Source organism: Colossoma macropomum, unplaced genomic scaffold (genome assembly GCF_904425465.1).
Source record: "Colossoma macropomum unplaced genomic scaffold, Colossoma_macropomum, whole genome shotgun sequence".
Lineage (NCBI taxonomy): Eukaryota > Metazoa > Chordata > Actinopteri > Characiformes > Serrasalmidae > Colossoma > Colossoma macropomum.
The window spans coordinates 30031061-30048501 of record NW_023494794.1 but is presented as its reverse complement, the minus strand read 5'-3'; the positions used below and the strand labels follow the sequence as shown (position 1 = coordinate 30048501).

Below are 17441 nucleotides of genomic sequence, written 5' to 3'. Positions count from 1 at the left end.
TGAGTATGAGGTGAACATGCTGTGGTCACTAACAGTCCAGCTATGAAACTGCTGCTCTGTCTCAACACTCTGCTTTACTCAACTGACCACCTTTCACAACCTGGACACTCTTTTACAGTTTACAGTCTTTTCTGCTCCTCCAGCATCTGTAAGGATGACGAGCTGATCTCAGCAGATCCTCTCAGTGCTCAGAACGGGAACACTGAAACAGCTGGAATTTCCCATCACGCTGATGTTCCCCTTTCTGGTCTAACCTCCATCTACAGAATCTGTTTCAACACCTTTTCCTTCCTGAGCACTCAGAGGAACCTTTGCAAAACAATGAAATTCTGGTGTGTCAGAAACTTTTAAGTGTGCGCAGTACGTTCTCTTTCGCAATATCTGGAGAACACTCTCCTGTAAATATAGTACACACAGCCTGAGGACTCATCTGCTGCACCTGTGAACGGTTCTTGTGTTCACCTGAAAGTTTTGGTGCTGCTTTCTTAATACTTAAGTTCTAGATATTAACTAAGTGTGAAAAATAGACTCCAAAGTACTAGGTAATTATATTAGGTAACATGATGGTAAGTTCCAGTGCAGTCAAACTAAATTACACTGAAATGCCCAACAGGTTCTAGATATTATCTGAGTAAGTGTGAGACATATATTCCACAGTTCTAGGTAATTATATTGGGTAACATTGTGGTAAGTTCCAATGCAGTCAAACTAAATTGCACTGAAATGTCCAATAGGTTCTAGATATTAACTGGTATTACTGGATATGAAGTCTGTTGAACTCCACAGGACTGGTGATTATTATTATTGTGGTAGTTATATGCGGTATGAATATTGTACATTAATAAAGTACAGAGTCATATACAGTCTGTATCTGTTTATAGGCTATAAATAAACTGAATCTGGGCTGTAAAAGGAAGCAGTGATTCTTAATGTGGTTCTACTGGGTTCTTACCGTTTACTTTTCATAACTGTCTTTGTATTCTGTGCGTCATTTTACTCCTTCTAACTCAGCGGCTTCTCGGAGGAGTTTCTGATTTACTTTAGTGCTTAAACTGTGACATTACAGTCAAAATTAGTGTTTGTATTTATTACTTTATACTGCAAGTACTTATGAGATGTTTCACTGTGCACTTTATCAGCATAATATCTAGAACCTGTCAGGCATTTGAGTGTAATTTAGATAGACTGTCTTAGTACTTATCATCATTTTACCAAACATAAGTACACAGCGCTGTGGAGACTGTACCTCACACTTATTCAGTTAATGTCCGGAATATCTAGAACCTGCTTTGCATTTAGAATCTAGAATATCTAGAACCTGTTTTGCATTTCAGTGTAATTTAGATAAGCTATCTTGGAATGCACCACCATGTTACCCAAAGTAATTGTTAAGTGCATTGGAGTTCGTACCTCACACTTACTCATGTAATATCTAGAACCTCATTGACTTTTCAGTAATTTAGGATAACTGTTTTGGATCTTATTATCATGTTACCTAGAGTAATTATCTAGTACTTTGAAGTTTGTACCACTGACCTACTCACTTAAAATCTAGAATTTCTGACATTTTAATGTAGTTTTGATAAACTGTCTTGGAATGTACCACCAGGTTACCCAAAGTAATGATCTAGTACTTTGGAGTTTGTACCAAACACTTACTCAGTTGATATCTAGTGCCTCTTTAATATTTCGGTGTAACTTAGATAAACTGTCTTGGAACTTACTATCATGTTATCCATTACTTTGTAGTTGTGGCCCCCTTTAATATCTAGAACTTGAACTGTAACAGAAAGTGTTACTGGAGTTTCTGTAACTCCCTTGAAAAGTTCCGTTTATTAATGGGCGTTAAAGGAACAGTTTCTAGACTCAAATGATTTAAAATGCTTTCTAAGAATATAAAATGACATTTTATTTGTTAAAATGTTGATTTTCTTAATGGATTAAGATGCACTGGAGTGCCTGGAATGGGACGCAATACAGGGCAGCCAGTCAGAGCAGAGCTCATTTACATATGTCAGTCTTAAAGGCACAGGTCTGCTTAACTGTGAGGGATGAAGAGAGGCTGGAAAACGGTCATGTACACAATGATGGATGTTTTTGATGAGGTTCTAAGTGCACTATATGTTGTTGTCTGTGCTGCAGTGGTGAACTGGCTGAACAGAGTGGTGGACGTGGGTCAGTAAACTTCCTCATTCATTTGTTTTCAACGTTTTCTTTACAAACTAACACACTGATTATTTCATTGTTTTTTCTAATATCTAAACGTTTCTAATATTTCCCTGCAGGTAAAGGTATCGCAAATGGAGTCTGTCGAACAGGTAACAACAACAGCAACGACCACAACAACAACAACAACAACAACAACTGTAATGTCTGTATATGAATTTTTCAGATTCTATTGAAAATAACAGGACTTTCATTTTCCTTGATTTAAATGCACACATGATAAAATACATCACATAAACACTAATTTACCTTCACTGTGTTTGCTTTCTGTAATAACTGTACTAATATATTTTGTAGAACCAATTTGCACAATTTTTCACTATACAGTCCATTCACTGTGACTTGCTACCAGTAGCCAACAAAAACAACAACAACAACAAACAACAACAACAACAATAATAATAATAATAATAATAATAATAATAATAGTCCAAAATTTATCAGTTCTTGATCTTTTCCATTCTTTCTACAGTCAAACTCATCTAAACCTGACCAGATGGAGGTGAGCTGAACCAACCAATAGAAAGCATCCTTGCCTCAGTGTAGACACCTCACTGGCTGATCTGATGCTCCACCCACACTGTACACTGGTGCATTCAGATGGTCCTCATTAACTTTGTTTACTACTTGAAAGTTGCTCTCGGACAGCTCGGACAAAGTCCGACTCAGGGTGCCCAGCTGTGACGAATCACCAGCCAATATGTTCTCAGTTACCATGGCAACACATTTTACAGTATCATAAAATGTGTAAATGATTATAATGTTAAGCCTGTTGGTCACAATTTGGTCAGGTGATGAGAACCGCCTGAGCGCGCTCAGTGTTCTCTTCTGAACATTAATAATCTACACCAGGTGTAGCCTCTGACCAAAAGGGGAATTCCACCAAATTTCAGCACAGTTTCTGCACAAGTAAATGGTTAAGATGCATTCAGAGCAGTTCAGAACAGTTCAGAGTGGTTTGGTATGAAATGCTCTGTTCTAGATAAACTTACCGAGTCAGAACTGTTCACAGTGGCGGTGATAGGAACCAGGCGTCCACCTCTAAAAGCTCCCTCACAGAAAGTTCCTACATGAAATGGTTATGAATTCACTGCCTGATGACTGAGACACTGTTTTATGATGGTTTTGAGAACTTAAACTCCATTCATGGTGGAGGGATACATGCAGGGCACTGTGAGGCAAAATAGTCCCAAAGAAAACTTATTATTTCAGATTTTCCACTATTTTCCATCATCAACATTCATATAAACTCAGAAGACTCGTGTAGGTTTACTGGTGGTTCTGGATAGTAAATAAAATGTCTATATTTGTGTTGTAGTCATGGCGACCCCTGGTTCCTATCACCACCACTGTAAAGACATCTGAACCATTTCACACCAAACCGCTCTGCCTATGAACACCTCTTACAGAACATGACGTGGTGTCTGAGATTATAAACAGATATATTAGGGACTGAGCTGAAGTCCTGGTTAATTACCTCAAGACTGAAGACTTTTTCTGTGCTTTCATCACCAGGGGGCGCTGGTGACTCATGCTGGAAAACGATGATGCATTGTGTTGTGTAGAAGCTCATCTTTATGCTGAAGCAGGACCCCAAACCAGAGTTCACTGTTAATATAAGAAAGATCTGCTCTCAGATCAGCCTGAAGGGAAACATCACCTGTTCTAACCTGTCCTGATGTTTAGTGATGAACATGAAGGAATCATTTTGTTAGGAACATCCTGAACTAACTAGAACTAACTCAGAACACCACTGCACTAAAACCGAAAGCAAATAAAATGTCTTTAAAATTATCTACACGCCTCAGTGTGTCAGAGTAATGCAGCATTTCACACATTATTACTAGACTACGCTCTTAAAACCAATGGTTCCATACAGAGAATGGCACAGTGGCGCTGTCGCCTCACTGCAAGAAGGGTCTGGGTTCAATTCCCCGGCCAGGCAACCAGGGTGCTCTCTGTTTTTGCAAATGAACTCATTTCATGCTTAAATCGTTCTTCACATGGTGAAATTGCTCTTCAGACTGATGGAGAATGTGTTGCGTACAGGGCTGGAGTTGGGACTTTTTAATGGGAATTGGATTAATGGTTTCCAATGGACACCACTAGTTTCCTGTAGATCCCATTCCTTTAGATCCCATTAGGAAACCATCAAATATATTTAGAATCAGCCACTGGTCACCTGTTGAACCATTAGGATCCTTTACACTGTGATATAAACCCTTTAAAAAAGACAAAACACCTACAACACAATTACAAAACCACCAGGAGCCAACAGAAATACTTAATGGTTTCTATGGATTTTTCAGTTTTTTTGTGGCAGCCAAGGGGAGCGAATGAAAATGAAATAAAGTAGGCTCCAGGATTGAGCCCTGTGGTATGCCACGAGCTGCTGCATACTGCTTACCATACATTCACATATAAGTACTTAAAGATATAATACATATAAATATATTTTTTTTATATATCGCTGGTGTCAGAAGAAAACCTGGTATCTCCATTGTTGTCATTTTACAGTCCTAAACTGACTAGAACTAAGTCAGAATACCATCACACTTAAACAGAAAGCAAATTAAAAGCTTTAATGTCATCTACGAGCAAGAGCAAAGTGAGAAATATAAAAGTCCTTAAATGAGTTGAGTTGGAAATGTGACAGCAGATTAAGCCAATAAAAGTATATTTATAAAATTGCCTTATTTTACTTAGTGTGGAAACACTTTCCATAATTTATCATGTTCAGATAAAAATATTGTTTGTGCGTAGATCAGCCTCATAGCTCCAGTGCTAAAACTAAAGAAGCAAGGAGGCACAGAACACGTCTTAAAACTAAACTACATTTGAGGTTAAGGTGGGGGGGGCAGTAAATTTGATTTTTTATATTGCTTTAAACATGATGTAAAATACAGGGGGTCCTGGGGGGTTTGGGACCCCCTAATGAACCCCTTGGACCCCCTGAGCATGTCAAAATTCTGGGGGGTCCCTGAAAATTAACGTACCATGATGTAAAACATATGCTCAAATCTTCGCTGCCCAAAGAAAAAGAAGTGTCTTCAAAATTGTAAAATTTTAATGTAAGTTAACGTAAAAAGATTTTATCTTTTATCTTTAATCTCCAAATTATTTTGGAGCATTTCTGTTGGTTCATTCATCATTAAATTTTCACACAATATCAAGTACAGCTGCCACATTCAAATGATGTAGAAAACTAAAATCTGACAGAAATGGAGATGCATGGTTTTCTTTGGACAGCGACAAAATACAGATTCAGTGAAAGCTCATTGATTGAAGCTGACTGAATCTTGTCTTTGGTGTTCTTAACTAACTATAGCTACAGCACTGCTCTGCCTCAGGGCGGCGCTGTAGCAGACTGGTTCACCCAGTTTGTCCTTCATAGCCTAGAAACTGTAACTCTGCCCGGATTCCTCTGAAACACTTTACAATGAGCTGCAGCAGATCTGTAAATCTGAAAACTCGCCCAGTTTCCCAAGAGTTTGGAGTGAAGAGTGACTGTTCCTCATTTCTCACACTGAAGACAGAAGAGGAGACGAGGAAGATCTCAGTTACTGTGAGGAAGAGCGCAGAACCTCACTAGAACAGAGACTCTACAGAAGAGGAGACGAGGAAGATCTCAGTTACTGTGAGGAAGAGCGCAGAACCGCACTAGAACAGAGACTCTACAGAAGAGGAGACGAGGAAGATCTCAGTTACTGTGAGGAAGAGCGCAGAACCGCACTAGAACAGAGACTTTACAGAAGAGGAGACGAGGAAGATCTCAGTTACTGTGAGGAAGAGCGCAGAACCGCACTAGAACAGAGACTCTACAGAAGAGGAGACGAGGAAGATCTCAGTTACTGTGAGGAAGAGCGCAGAACCGCACTAGAACAGAGACTCTACAGAAGAGGAGACGAGGAAGATCTCAGTTACTGTGAGGAAGAGCGCAGAACCGCACTAGAACAGAGACTTTACAGAAGAGGAGACGAGGAAGATCTCAGTTACTGTGAGGAAGAGCGCAGAACCGCACTAGAACAGAGACTCTACAGAAGAGGAGACGAGGAAGATCTCAGTTACTGTGAGGAAGAGCGCAGAACCGCACTAGAACAGAGACTCTACAGAAGAGGAGACGAGGAAGATCTCAGTTACTGTGAGGAAGAGCGCAGAACCGCACTAGAACAGAGACTTTACAGAAGAGGAGACGAGGAAGATCTCAGTTACTGTGAGGAAGAGCGCAGAACCGCACTAGAACAGAGACTCTACAGAAGAGGAGACGAGGAAGATCTCAGTTACTGTGAGGAAGAGCGCAGAACCGCACTAGAACAGAGACTTTACAGGAGAACAGCTGATAAAACAAACATTTACTGACACTGAAGCATCAGCGCCGCTATGATGGGTGAGTTAGCAGCCAGAAAACATGGGACCCCCGAATACCAGGGGGGATTTCACACACTGGCTATAAATGATGTTGCATACAGAACTGGATGGAGTGAGGCGTATGAACTCAGCTGAAGTGAAGATGAACTCAGCTGAAGTGAAGATGAACTCAGCTGAACTGAAGATGAACTCAGCTGAACTGGAGATAGAAATCTCTTCCACAGCGTTCCTCACACACCACAGCGTTCCTCACACACCGCAGTGCTCACCACACTGCAGTAAACCTGCCTGTTATTCTCCAGGGTGATTTATCTTTGTGTTTACAATGATTTCTGTGAGCCCTGATGTAATATGCTTTTAAATCACTGCCACTGCCACACGAACAACACTGCACAAACTATTCAACTAGTCGACTCCACTGCTCAGAGATGGCGCTTTAAGATTGATGTTGACGAGTCTCTGATCTTGTGATTATGAAACTAACAACATGGAGGCCTCAGAGAAGATAGCAGATGAGGAGTCTGGTGATTTCAGGATATGTTTTTCCGAAGGTTTTCTCTGGGTCTCCGCCACAGGCAAGCGTCCCTGAAAGGCCGCCTAGGGTGCGCCTAAGTAGGACACTAATTTGTGAGATTTTGGGGCCCGTATCTCTGTTATCCTGAAGGCTAGCAATGAGATCCATGAATTTCTCATTAGAAAGGGCGCATCATGCTCTACTGACCTGTGGAGCTTGGCTTCATCACAGATTTTTAAAGTCAGATTTTTAAAGAAACGTTTAACCTTTATTTAACCAGGGTAATCACAATGAGATTAAAAACCTCTTTTACAAGTTGTTGCAAATCATTCCCTTATTCTGTGTTTTTTTTCATGACATCATCCGCAATTAGTCAACATCGACTCAACTTTCATCACATAACTGTTGCATCACATTGCTGTTGTGCAGCCCCAGTACACATACAGTGCTGCCTAAAGGTTATCTACTTAATTTCCATTCAAAACAGCCATTAAATTATTAATTTGTCACAGCCAGAAGCCTCAACAACTAAATCTCCTCTCAGCTGTGTGAGTCAGTGAGTCACTCTTTCCCTTCATTCCAGCTTCCATTCTTTTCAGGAGACTCACTTTCAGTTCCTCAAAGAATCTGCAGACACACCTCCAAAGTTCAGTCTCAGAAGCTGGTTGATGATTTTCTGAAGTAATCAAACACATTCAGTGGTGTTGAGGTCTGGACTCTGGGGTGGTCAGTCCATTGTTCTGAGAACACCATGAGCTTCTTTGTTTGAAATTGAATAAATACAGGCATTTGCAAAAGTTTGTGCACCCCTGGTCAAATTCCATGCTGTTGTTGATTTTGTAATTGAAAATAAGTCAACACATCCTCTACAGAGACACCTTCAAATGTGGCATTGTCCTGCAAATGTTTTTGTTCCTGTTTATATGATGAGTATAATGTATTATATAACTTTTGCAGAGGACATATTTAATGTTTTATTCTTCCCCCCAGTATGGTAAACTCACCCAATAACAGTAACTGTGTATTGAAATGTGCAGAAGTGTATGGAGCCCCACTGGTGACATCCTGCTTTAATAGAAATAATGTGTGGCCGCGACTTAGTAAGATGTGGGAACAAGATAACTATGTCATGGCCACGACTTAATCATCTCTTACCAGGAAACCAACTGCGCTGCTTATAAATGCGAATAATGCATCGCTGCTATGTGACCTGCAGTCTGCACGCAATCGGCGTGTCACAGGGCTTTCGCACAATGCTGCACACGACCCGTCTCAAAGATACTTTACTGACACAGCGACCCCCTGTGACTGACCCCCCCCGTCTCTACAATGAGACCAAAACCGAAGTTATAAAATCACTGAATTAAACCGGTAGGACAGCTGTAACATGTGCTGCGTGGTCATCCATCACCACTGGATCTTATTTCACCATAACTGTACATTTTATCACAGATGAGTAGCAGCAGCTTCTCGTGCTCCAAACAAGAGCACTGAATGAGAGCCTTCTAGTTCACCTGCCACATCACTTCCATTTGATTTATTAAAAAAGAAATTGGAAGTAAATTCATTATGGATCATTACAAATACTTTGCTTTAAAAGCACCAAGTCACTTTAAATAACAACACCGAGTCACTTAGTCACTTTAAAATGTATATTGTCTCTATATTCTGTATATATGCTGTGTATATTTTGTGTATATTTAATATATTTCAGTTTTCTTTTATTTTTATTTATTTACTTTCTGTAGAGTGACTATCTGAGCCTCACCACAAGCATTTCAATGCATAAATGTCCTGACATGTTGTGCAAATGACAAATAAACTTGAAACTTGAACTCGAAAGTTGAGAAAATATAAATGCTATATAGAAAAAAAAGATGTATCGAGATGCGTCAATAATCATTTTATAATCGCATCGCAGCCTTCTGAATCATAATCGAATCAAATCGTGAGGTGCCTAGAGATTATATATATATATATATATGTGTGTGTGTGTGTGTGTGTGTGTGTGTGTGTGTGTGTGTGTGCGTGTGTGTGTGTGTGTATATGATTGGACCAAAAGAAACAGCCCAAAATGACTTGGAAAAAACTCTGGTTCCATTGACTTACATTAAAAGTAAAGCATGCTTTTTTCTTCTCCTGTAAAGTTACCACTTCAGAGATACAAGGTTTTGTTCCGACAACAGCCATATATAATAATACATATGGGACATATTATGATTACAAGTATGGGACATATGTTTGACCACATGTCCTGGCATGGTATGAAAACAGATGCTTGCTTGTTTGTGTCTGTGAGTGATGAAGTGCTGACAGTGGTCTCTGGCTGAGGGTCATGTGGTCAGAGAAAATCCCAGATGGACAGTGTGGCTGAGTTTAGTGTTGTTTTCTTTCTGCCGCTCTGTTTGGACTTTCTGATTCTGCTCCCCTCATCAACAGCCCTCACTCCTGCTGGAGCTTTCTGTTAACACCCCCCCACACACACACACACACACACACTCACACACACACACACACACACACACACACACACATGCAAACACACACACACTCTCAGACAGACACACAAGCAAACTTCAACATATTATTTATGATTGTTTTTATTTTTCATTGCTTCTGCTGTTACAGCAAGTTTGTTTTTGTTTGTTTGTTTGAGCATGCCAATAAGGGAAACTTTCTCACTCTTTCATCTGCTTTTTATGGCCTTGTTTACAAGCACTGTGCAATTACAGCTTCACAACATCAGCTGAAATTCTCCTGTGCTCTGTTGTGTCTGTTGTTCAGTAGCCGTGTGTTATTAAAGGGACCGTCTGGTGTTTTCAGCCTGATCTCAGTCTGCCGTGTCTGTAAGGTGGCGCTGACTACCACAATCACTTCAGCATACTTAATAAAGAACAAAAAACACACTTATAATAGAAGACAATGAGCAGAGGCTGAGTGTACACTGTAAACAATATCATCACCACCATCATCATCAGTTTTATTTATAGATTTCCACAGCTGCCTTTCTAAATGATCAGCCACCCACAGAGGCAGGGTTAGAATTGAGCTGTATATATGCATATATACACCGATCAGGCATAACATTATGACCTTGAACTTGTTTTGACGCTCCATTTTATCAGCTACTATTTGGGTGGTGGGTCATTCTCAGCACTGCAGTGACACTGACGTGGTGATGGTGTGTTAGTGTGTGTTGTGCTGGTGCGAGTAGATCAGACACAGCAGTGCTGCTGGAGTTTTTAAACACTGTGTCCACTCACTGTCCACTCTTAGACACTCCTACCTTGTCAGTCCACCTTGCAGATGTAAAGTCAGAGACGATAGCTCATCTGCTGCTGCACAGTTTGTGTTGGTCATCCTCTAGTCCTTCATCAGTGGTCACAGGACGCTGCCCACAGGACGCTGTTGGCTGGATATTTTTGGTTGGTGGACTATTCTCAGTCCAGCAGTGACACTGAGGTGTTTAAAAACTCCAGCAGCACTGCTGTGTCTGATCCACTCAGACCAGCGCAACACACACTAACACACCACCACCACGTCAGTGTTACTGCAGTGCTGAGAATGATCCACCACCCAAATAGTACCTGCTCTGTGAGGGTCCATGGGGGTCCTGACCACTGAAGAACAGGGTAAAAGGAGGCTAACAAAGTATCAGAGAAACAGATGGACTACAGTCTGTAACTGTAGAACTACAAAGTGCACCTATATAGTAAGTGGAGCTGATAAAATGGACAATGAGTGTAGAAACAAGGAGGTGGTCAGAATGTTACGCCTGGTCGGTATATATTTATATATATATATATATATGCGATGGCCTTAAGTGAAAATAAGTTAACACAGACTTAAATATGGCATTATTTTGCAAGTGTTATTGCACACTTTCCTCTAATTACTTCTTTTTAAAGAACCGGCGGGCAACCTTTGTGTCTTTAGATAAAGGTGGGGGTGGGGGGCAACAGAGTAATTCAAACTGTATCCTAAACCACGTCTACAAGTCTGCGCCAGCTTCATGAAGCTGAGAGGAGCTTTTGGGGGTGTATTCTTAGAAAACATTTGGATGACTATTGACTTCTAGTGTAAGATTATTGACTTGTAAGAAGCGAACTCTGGAGACCGAACATGTCCTGGCTGATCGACCATATCTGCCTCAATTACCGAAGTATTTTCCACCGTGGGCCATGTTTCATTGTTATGATAGATTATGAATTACTGTAAATTCCAAAGTGGATGAACATAAATCGATCCAGTGTTGACATCCGTGCTCATCACCGTGCTGATGTGAGAGTCGTCCTGCTGACTGCAGTTAAACTGTCTCCAGCTCCGTCCTGCCTCAACAGGTTCCAGCTGCAGGGTTCTGCTGTGCGTGACTAGAACAAGGCATCATGCATACCACCTTATATGCTCCACTGCCAGCAGTTATACAACAAAGCGTGTGAACAGGCTGATGTAAAGGAAAACATCGCACCGTTGTGTAACCGTGATTATGGGGTATGTACATTTTGTGCAGTGTGGGGGGGTCTACTGTACTCTATATAAACACGCCAGCGCTCGGACACAACTCACCCTCAATCTCCACACGTGCTGACTCTGAGACTCGCTCCGCAGTAGCCATGGCAACCACCATGCTGGGAATGCTGGGAGTTTTCCTGTGCGCTCTGGCCGTGAGGGCCGACGTGATGCCTCAGGCCGACTTTGACCTTCAGAAGGTAAGAAGAGCGAGCTGATCAGCTTTATTGACTAAAATTATTGATTTAAATAAGGAACAGAAGGTCAGTTCCTCAGTACAGTGCACAAGCACAGATTATGAAATAATTAATGATAAAATGCTAAAAATGTATGTAAAAACTGATATATGCAGATGTGTTTAATCTGTTTCATTATTTTAAATATATCCATTTTTCCATTTTATCACTTAAAATATTACACATTTATTTAAATGTGTTTATCTACATTTAAGCACTTTTAAAATTTACCCCATAAAATAATATAAAGCAAGGGTAAACAAAAACATATATAAATATGGAGTAAACAGTGACAATGACAGAAAATACAACCAGCTGTTCTTGTGAGAAATTAACTAAAACACCTCATCATAATAAATTCTCAAGGAAATTATTAAAGTTTTGTAATATATATATATATATATATATATATACATATATATATATATATATATATATATATATATATATATATATACACATTTACGTTAGAATTGATTACTATTAGGTTACTATGTTTTGGCCCGAGAACACTGTATCTCATCACTATGTGTTTATTTGGTTTATTCACACATAATCATCACTCAGAAACATGTGGTCAGCTCCAGGTGGTTGTTAAGGCTTTGTTTCTGCTCCAGGTCAGAGGAACGTGGTACCTGGTCGGCTTCGCCACCAACGCAGACTGGTTTGTGAGCCGTAAAGCAAGCATGAAGATGGGGATGGCCACTCTGACCCCACGGCCCAACGGTGACCTGGAGATGGACTACTCCAGCCTCAAGTACGGCTCCACTCAGTCAGTCAAACACTTCCTGCTGCTGCTGTGTTTAGCTTTGCTAACGTACTTTAGTCCATGTTTATAGATCACAGTGAGTCACAGAGTCAGAAACCACAGAATCAAGTCTACTAGAGAGACTGAAAAGCAACATATGGTTTGAGGCATTTAGGCGTGCGGTTAGCACCATGCTAATTAGCGAGCTATAAGCTATATAGCTTATCCATTACTTCTTAGTTCCATTAGCCTCGTAGCTCCAGTGCTAAGACTAAACGTCAAGCATCAAACAGGTGATGTTTGATGGCTGATCAGCTACATCTGTGTTAAGGAGGGGAGCAGTTATTTTTCAGCTAATGTTCCAGTGTTAGCTGTAATGCTAATGTCTGTGTGCAGGTCTGATGGCAGCTGTAAGAAGATGAACCATCTGGCTAAAAAGACGGACGTTCCTGGGAAATTTGCCTACCGCAGTCAGCGTGAGTCTCCTATCTAACTATATCTATCTATCTAGCTATCTATATATATATATATATATATATATATATATATATATATATATATATATCACTCACTGTGCACTTCAATAAGTCCACCTCCTTGTTTCTACACTCATTGTCCACTTTATCAGCTCCACTGACCATATAGTTTCACTTTGTAGTTCTACAGTTACAGACTGTAGTCCATCTGTTTCTCTGCATGCTTTGTTAGCCCCCTTTTACCCTGTTCTTCAGTGGTCAGGACCCCCATGGACCCTCACAGAGCAGGTACTATTTGGGTGGTGGATCATTCTCAGCACTGCAGTAACACTGACGTGGTGGTGGTGTGTTAGTGTGTGTTGTGCTGGTACGAGTGGATCAGACACAGCAGTGCTGCTGGAGTTTTTAAACACCGTGTCCACTCACTGTCCACTCTATTAGACACTCCTACCTTGTCGGTCCACCTTGTAGATGTAAAGTCAGAGACGATAGCTCATCTGCTGCTGCCCAGTTTGTGTTGGTCATCCTCTAGTCCTTCATCAGTGGTCACAGGACGCTGCCCACAGGACGCTGTTGGCTGGATATTTTTGGTTGGTGGACTATTCTCAGTCCAGCAGTGACACTTTAAAAACTCCAGCAGCACTGCTGTGTCTGATCCACTCAGACCAGTGCAACACACACTAACACACCATCACCACGTCAGTGTTACTGCAGTGCTGAGAATGACCCACCACCCAAATAGTACCTGCTCTGTGAGGGTCCATGGGGGTCCTGACCACTGAAGAACAGGGGAACAAAGTATGCAGAGAAACAGATGGACTACAGTCTGTAACTGTAGAACTACAGAGTGAAACTATGTGGTCAGAGGAGCTGATAAAATGGACAGCGAGTGTAGAAACAAGGTGGAGGTGGCTTTAATGTTACATTTTTTTTCACACAAATATAACTCTCTCTCTCTCTCTCTCCCTCTGTCTCTCTCTCTCTCTCTCTCTGTCTGTGTGTCAGTCTGGGGCAGTGATAATGACATGCGCATGGTGGATGTGAAGTATGATGAATACGCCCTCATTCATGCCATCAAGACCAAGAATGGACACTCCTACGTCCTCAACAAGCTCTACAGTAAGAAAGAAGCTCTTTAATTCAGTCACATTTACAGTATGATACAATAATCTCAGTCCTACAATTAAGTCATCTATTATTATCATTAACTTTCTATACTGTTGCAGTTCTAGATATCAGCCGTATTCAGCGCTGTATCTGCCGTGCTGTGTCAGAGAGAACACGCACCGCTGTGTCTGTGTGTTCAGCTGCTCAGTGTGAGTTCATACCGGTTTGTTTTTCAGGCCGCACTGAGGATCCGAGTCAGGCTGTTCTAGATAAGTTCACTCAGTTCTCTCTGGAGCAGGGAATCCTGAAGGGGAACATCGCCATCCTGCCCAAAAACGGTCAGTGTGTGAGAGAAAGAGATGTTCATTCATGTTCTTATTCATTTATTCATTATTTGTTTATTCAAAGGTGCTTTTAACATAATATTAATAATAAAAGTGTTTGCATTTATAGGATTTATATTTATTTTTGATGTTGGTGTTCTGTATATACCTTTACATGTTTTTAAACACATTTGTTTCTCACCATTAATACTATAACACATAGTAAAGGAGATAATTATTATTATTATTACTATCAATATTATTATACATCATAGGGTTATATGAGAGCACATAAGGAAACTGTTTAAGTAGTTTTTGTCAGTAAAACATGAAATATCGGCAGAATAAACACACAAATAAACAGAAATGCAGTAAAATGTAACAAATATCTTGTGTTCATAAAGTAGTTGAGATGTTGTGAGCTGCTTAGAACAACACAGGTTTGGTGCCTGAGTTCTTGCTGCCCTGCAGCCATCGCATGGGTTTATTAGGTTCCATCAGGAGCACCTGGTTTAATTTACCTGTTTATCAATGTTATTTTCATTGATTTTATTATTAGTGTATTTCTGAGTAAATAAACACTCAAATCACATCAATCTTTAAACCAGGTGTCTAAAACTTTCACTCAGTACTACATATATATGTGTGTGTGTGTGTGTGTGTGTGTGTGTGTGTGTGTGTGTGTGTGTACCAGGTTTATGCCATGTTGTGGGGACCAAAACCTGTTCATGTCCTCACATTTTAAATGCTTATATTTTAAGGTGAAGACATGTTTTCAGATTAGGGTACACTCTTAAAATGGTTCTTCAAAGGTTCCCTAGTAAAGACAACAGTTTTATGTAGATCCAGGAACACTGAAATAACCATCTGCATGCTTAAAAGGTTCTCTGCATGGTCGATTGATGGAAAACGTGTTGGTTCTATATAGCACCAAAAAGGGTTCTGCTATTGTATACAAGCTTAACATCGTAACAATAGCAGAACCCTTTTACACACATTCTCCATCAATCTGAAGAACCATTTCACCATTTAAGCATGCAAATGGTCATTTGGGTGTTCGTGGTTGTCCTTACTAAAGAACCCTTAGAGAACCATCTTCATTAAGAGTGTAAGGTTAGTATTAGACTAGTATTAGTAATGGTTAAAGTTTGGGTGAGTCTCCAGGAAATGAATGGAAGTCTATGTAATGTCCCCACAATTCACAGAAACAGATGTGTGTGTGTAAACGTGAGGTGTATATATATATATATATATATATATATATATATATATATATATATATATATATACAAATATATTAGTTATAATAACATTCTGAATAATTAGCTTCTCCTCCGTCTCTCTGCAGAACCGTGCTCTTAAACTGCTGACGCTCACTCCAGATTCACATTAATGAAATATTCTGCTGAAGCTGGAACGTCATCATCATCATCGTTATTACTATGATTATTATCTCTGCTGCTGCTGCTGCTTTCGGGCCTCGACTGGCCGTGACTGTGCACTGCTTCCCTGTGCTCTAATAAACTCAGTCTGGAGTGATGTTCGCTCCTCACTCTCAGACTCTTCATCACTCTGCACTGTTTATTATCAGTGTTTACAAACAATCATCACCGTTACAGACGAAAACAACACTGAACCAGTCAGTAAACACGCTGGGTCTGACTTATAAAGAGTAAAGATGAATCAGAGGAAAACCTTACAGGTGTTTACACACCTGAGATTAATGTATGATCACAGTACATTACCATACAGTACACACACACACACTGAGCGTGAACTAGTGAGCTATGAAAAATGAGAAATATGCCCAAACAAATGGGAAATAATGTCAAATAAATTAATGAAAAAAGCAAAAATTCATAGAAATACCATCATAAACGAGGAACACTCACTCAAAAAACAACCCCCAAATTATTCAAAAATGAACTGAAAATAGCTTAAAGAATATTCTCTTTACAATTAAATAAATATTTTCCAAATAACTGAAAAATATCTGAGAAACAGCTCAAAAATAAAGGAAAAACATTCTCAAATAAAAAAATAATACTCCACAAATAAATGAAAAATAAATGGGAAGCAGCTCAAAAATAAATGAGAAATATTTCCAAATTTCCAAATAAAAATGTTCACAAAATGAGTTACAGAATATTCCTCAAATAAAGAGAAACATCCCCCAAAATAAATGAAGGATATTCCCCAAATAAAAATACAACAGTAAATATTATTAGTGCAGTCTTCATCTCAGCACAGTAACAGTGGGTCTGCTGGAGGAGGGGCTTAGTGGACTCTGGTGTGAAGGGGGAGCTGCGCTAAACACCCCCTACAGTGAGCTAGAGGGACTGTGGGGAAAAAAAAAACTGTCCCCAGTGTTACCAAAGATACTGCAAAACAAAGGAGATACAGGTGAGTGTGTTTACCTGTGTACTGACAGAGAGGATGTGGGAGATATAGAGGGGGAGGGGGGAGATACAGAGATGGGGGAAGAGAGAGAGAGAGAGAGAGAGAGAGATACAGATAGAGGGGGGAGATACAGAGAGAGGGGAGAGAGAGACTTTTCAAGCACTTTTATTTAACATACCATAACAAAAACACAAAAAACCTTTGTTATCCAGATTAAACCGTTAACAAAACCTAAGTTTTCCAAACACACCACAAACTGTCTCCTTCACAAAGTTATTACAAACCCACCCTGATCGTCAGGCTCACAGATGAAACCCCCCCACACACAGCAAAAAACGTGTCTACATCATCAGTGAGGGTGTAGTAGGCATATTCCAACAGGAGTCGCCTTGACACCAAACCCCTCACCATTAAAACTGGATCAGTTCCTCCGCGCCCTTTGATCCTGTTCTTCCTGCCACACCAAATAGCCAGTTTCGCTGCTCCATATAAAAAGTTTAAAAGTATGACCTCGTCCCTCCTCGAGACAGAATA

General features: G+C 40.2%; 1 protein-coding gene across 1 annotated transcript; it reads left to right on the top strand.

The window, feature by feature from the left end:
- The first annotated feature begins 11660 nt into the window (after window positions 1–11660).
- LOC118814941 (lipocalin-like) lies at window positions 11661–16082 on the top strand. The gene is made up of 6 exons (XM_036580847.1): window positions 11661–11817; window positions 12471–12610; window positions 12998–13077; window positions 14083–14196; window positions 14421–14522; window positions 15856–16082. Exons 1-6 carry the CDS (start codon window positions 11722–11724, stop codon window positions 15867–15869), a joined length of 546 nt encoding a protein of 181 aa, XP_036436740.1. The 5' UTR covers window positions 11661–11721; the 3' UTR covers window positions 15870–16082.
- The last annotated feature ends 1359 nt before the right edge of the window (window positions 16083–17441 follow it).

Bases quoted from the DNA above. Each gene is read 5' to 3' on its own strand.
- LOC118814941 (XM_036580847.1), top strand. From the start codon at position 11,722: ATGGCAACCACCATGCTGGGAATGCTGGGAGTTTTCCTGTGCGCTCTG. The intron at 11,818-12,470 runs GTAAGAAGAGCG...TTTCTGCTCCAG, and splicing joins CCGACTTTGACCTTCAGAAG to GTCAGAGGAACGTGGTACCT. The intron at 14,197-14,420 runs GTAAGAAAGAAG...TTTGTTTTTCAG, and splicing joins CGTCCTCAACAAGCTCTACA to GCCGCACTGAGGATCCGAGT.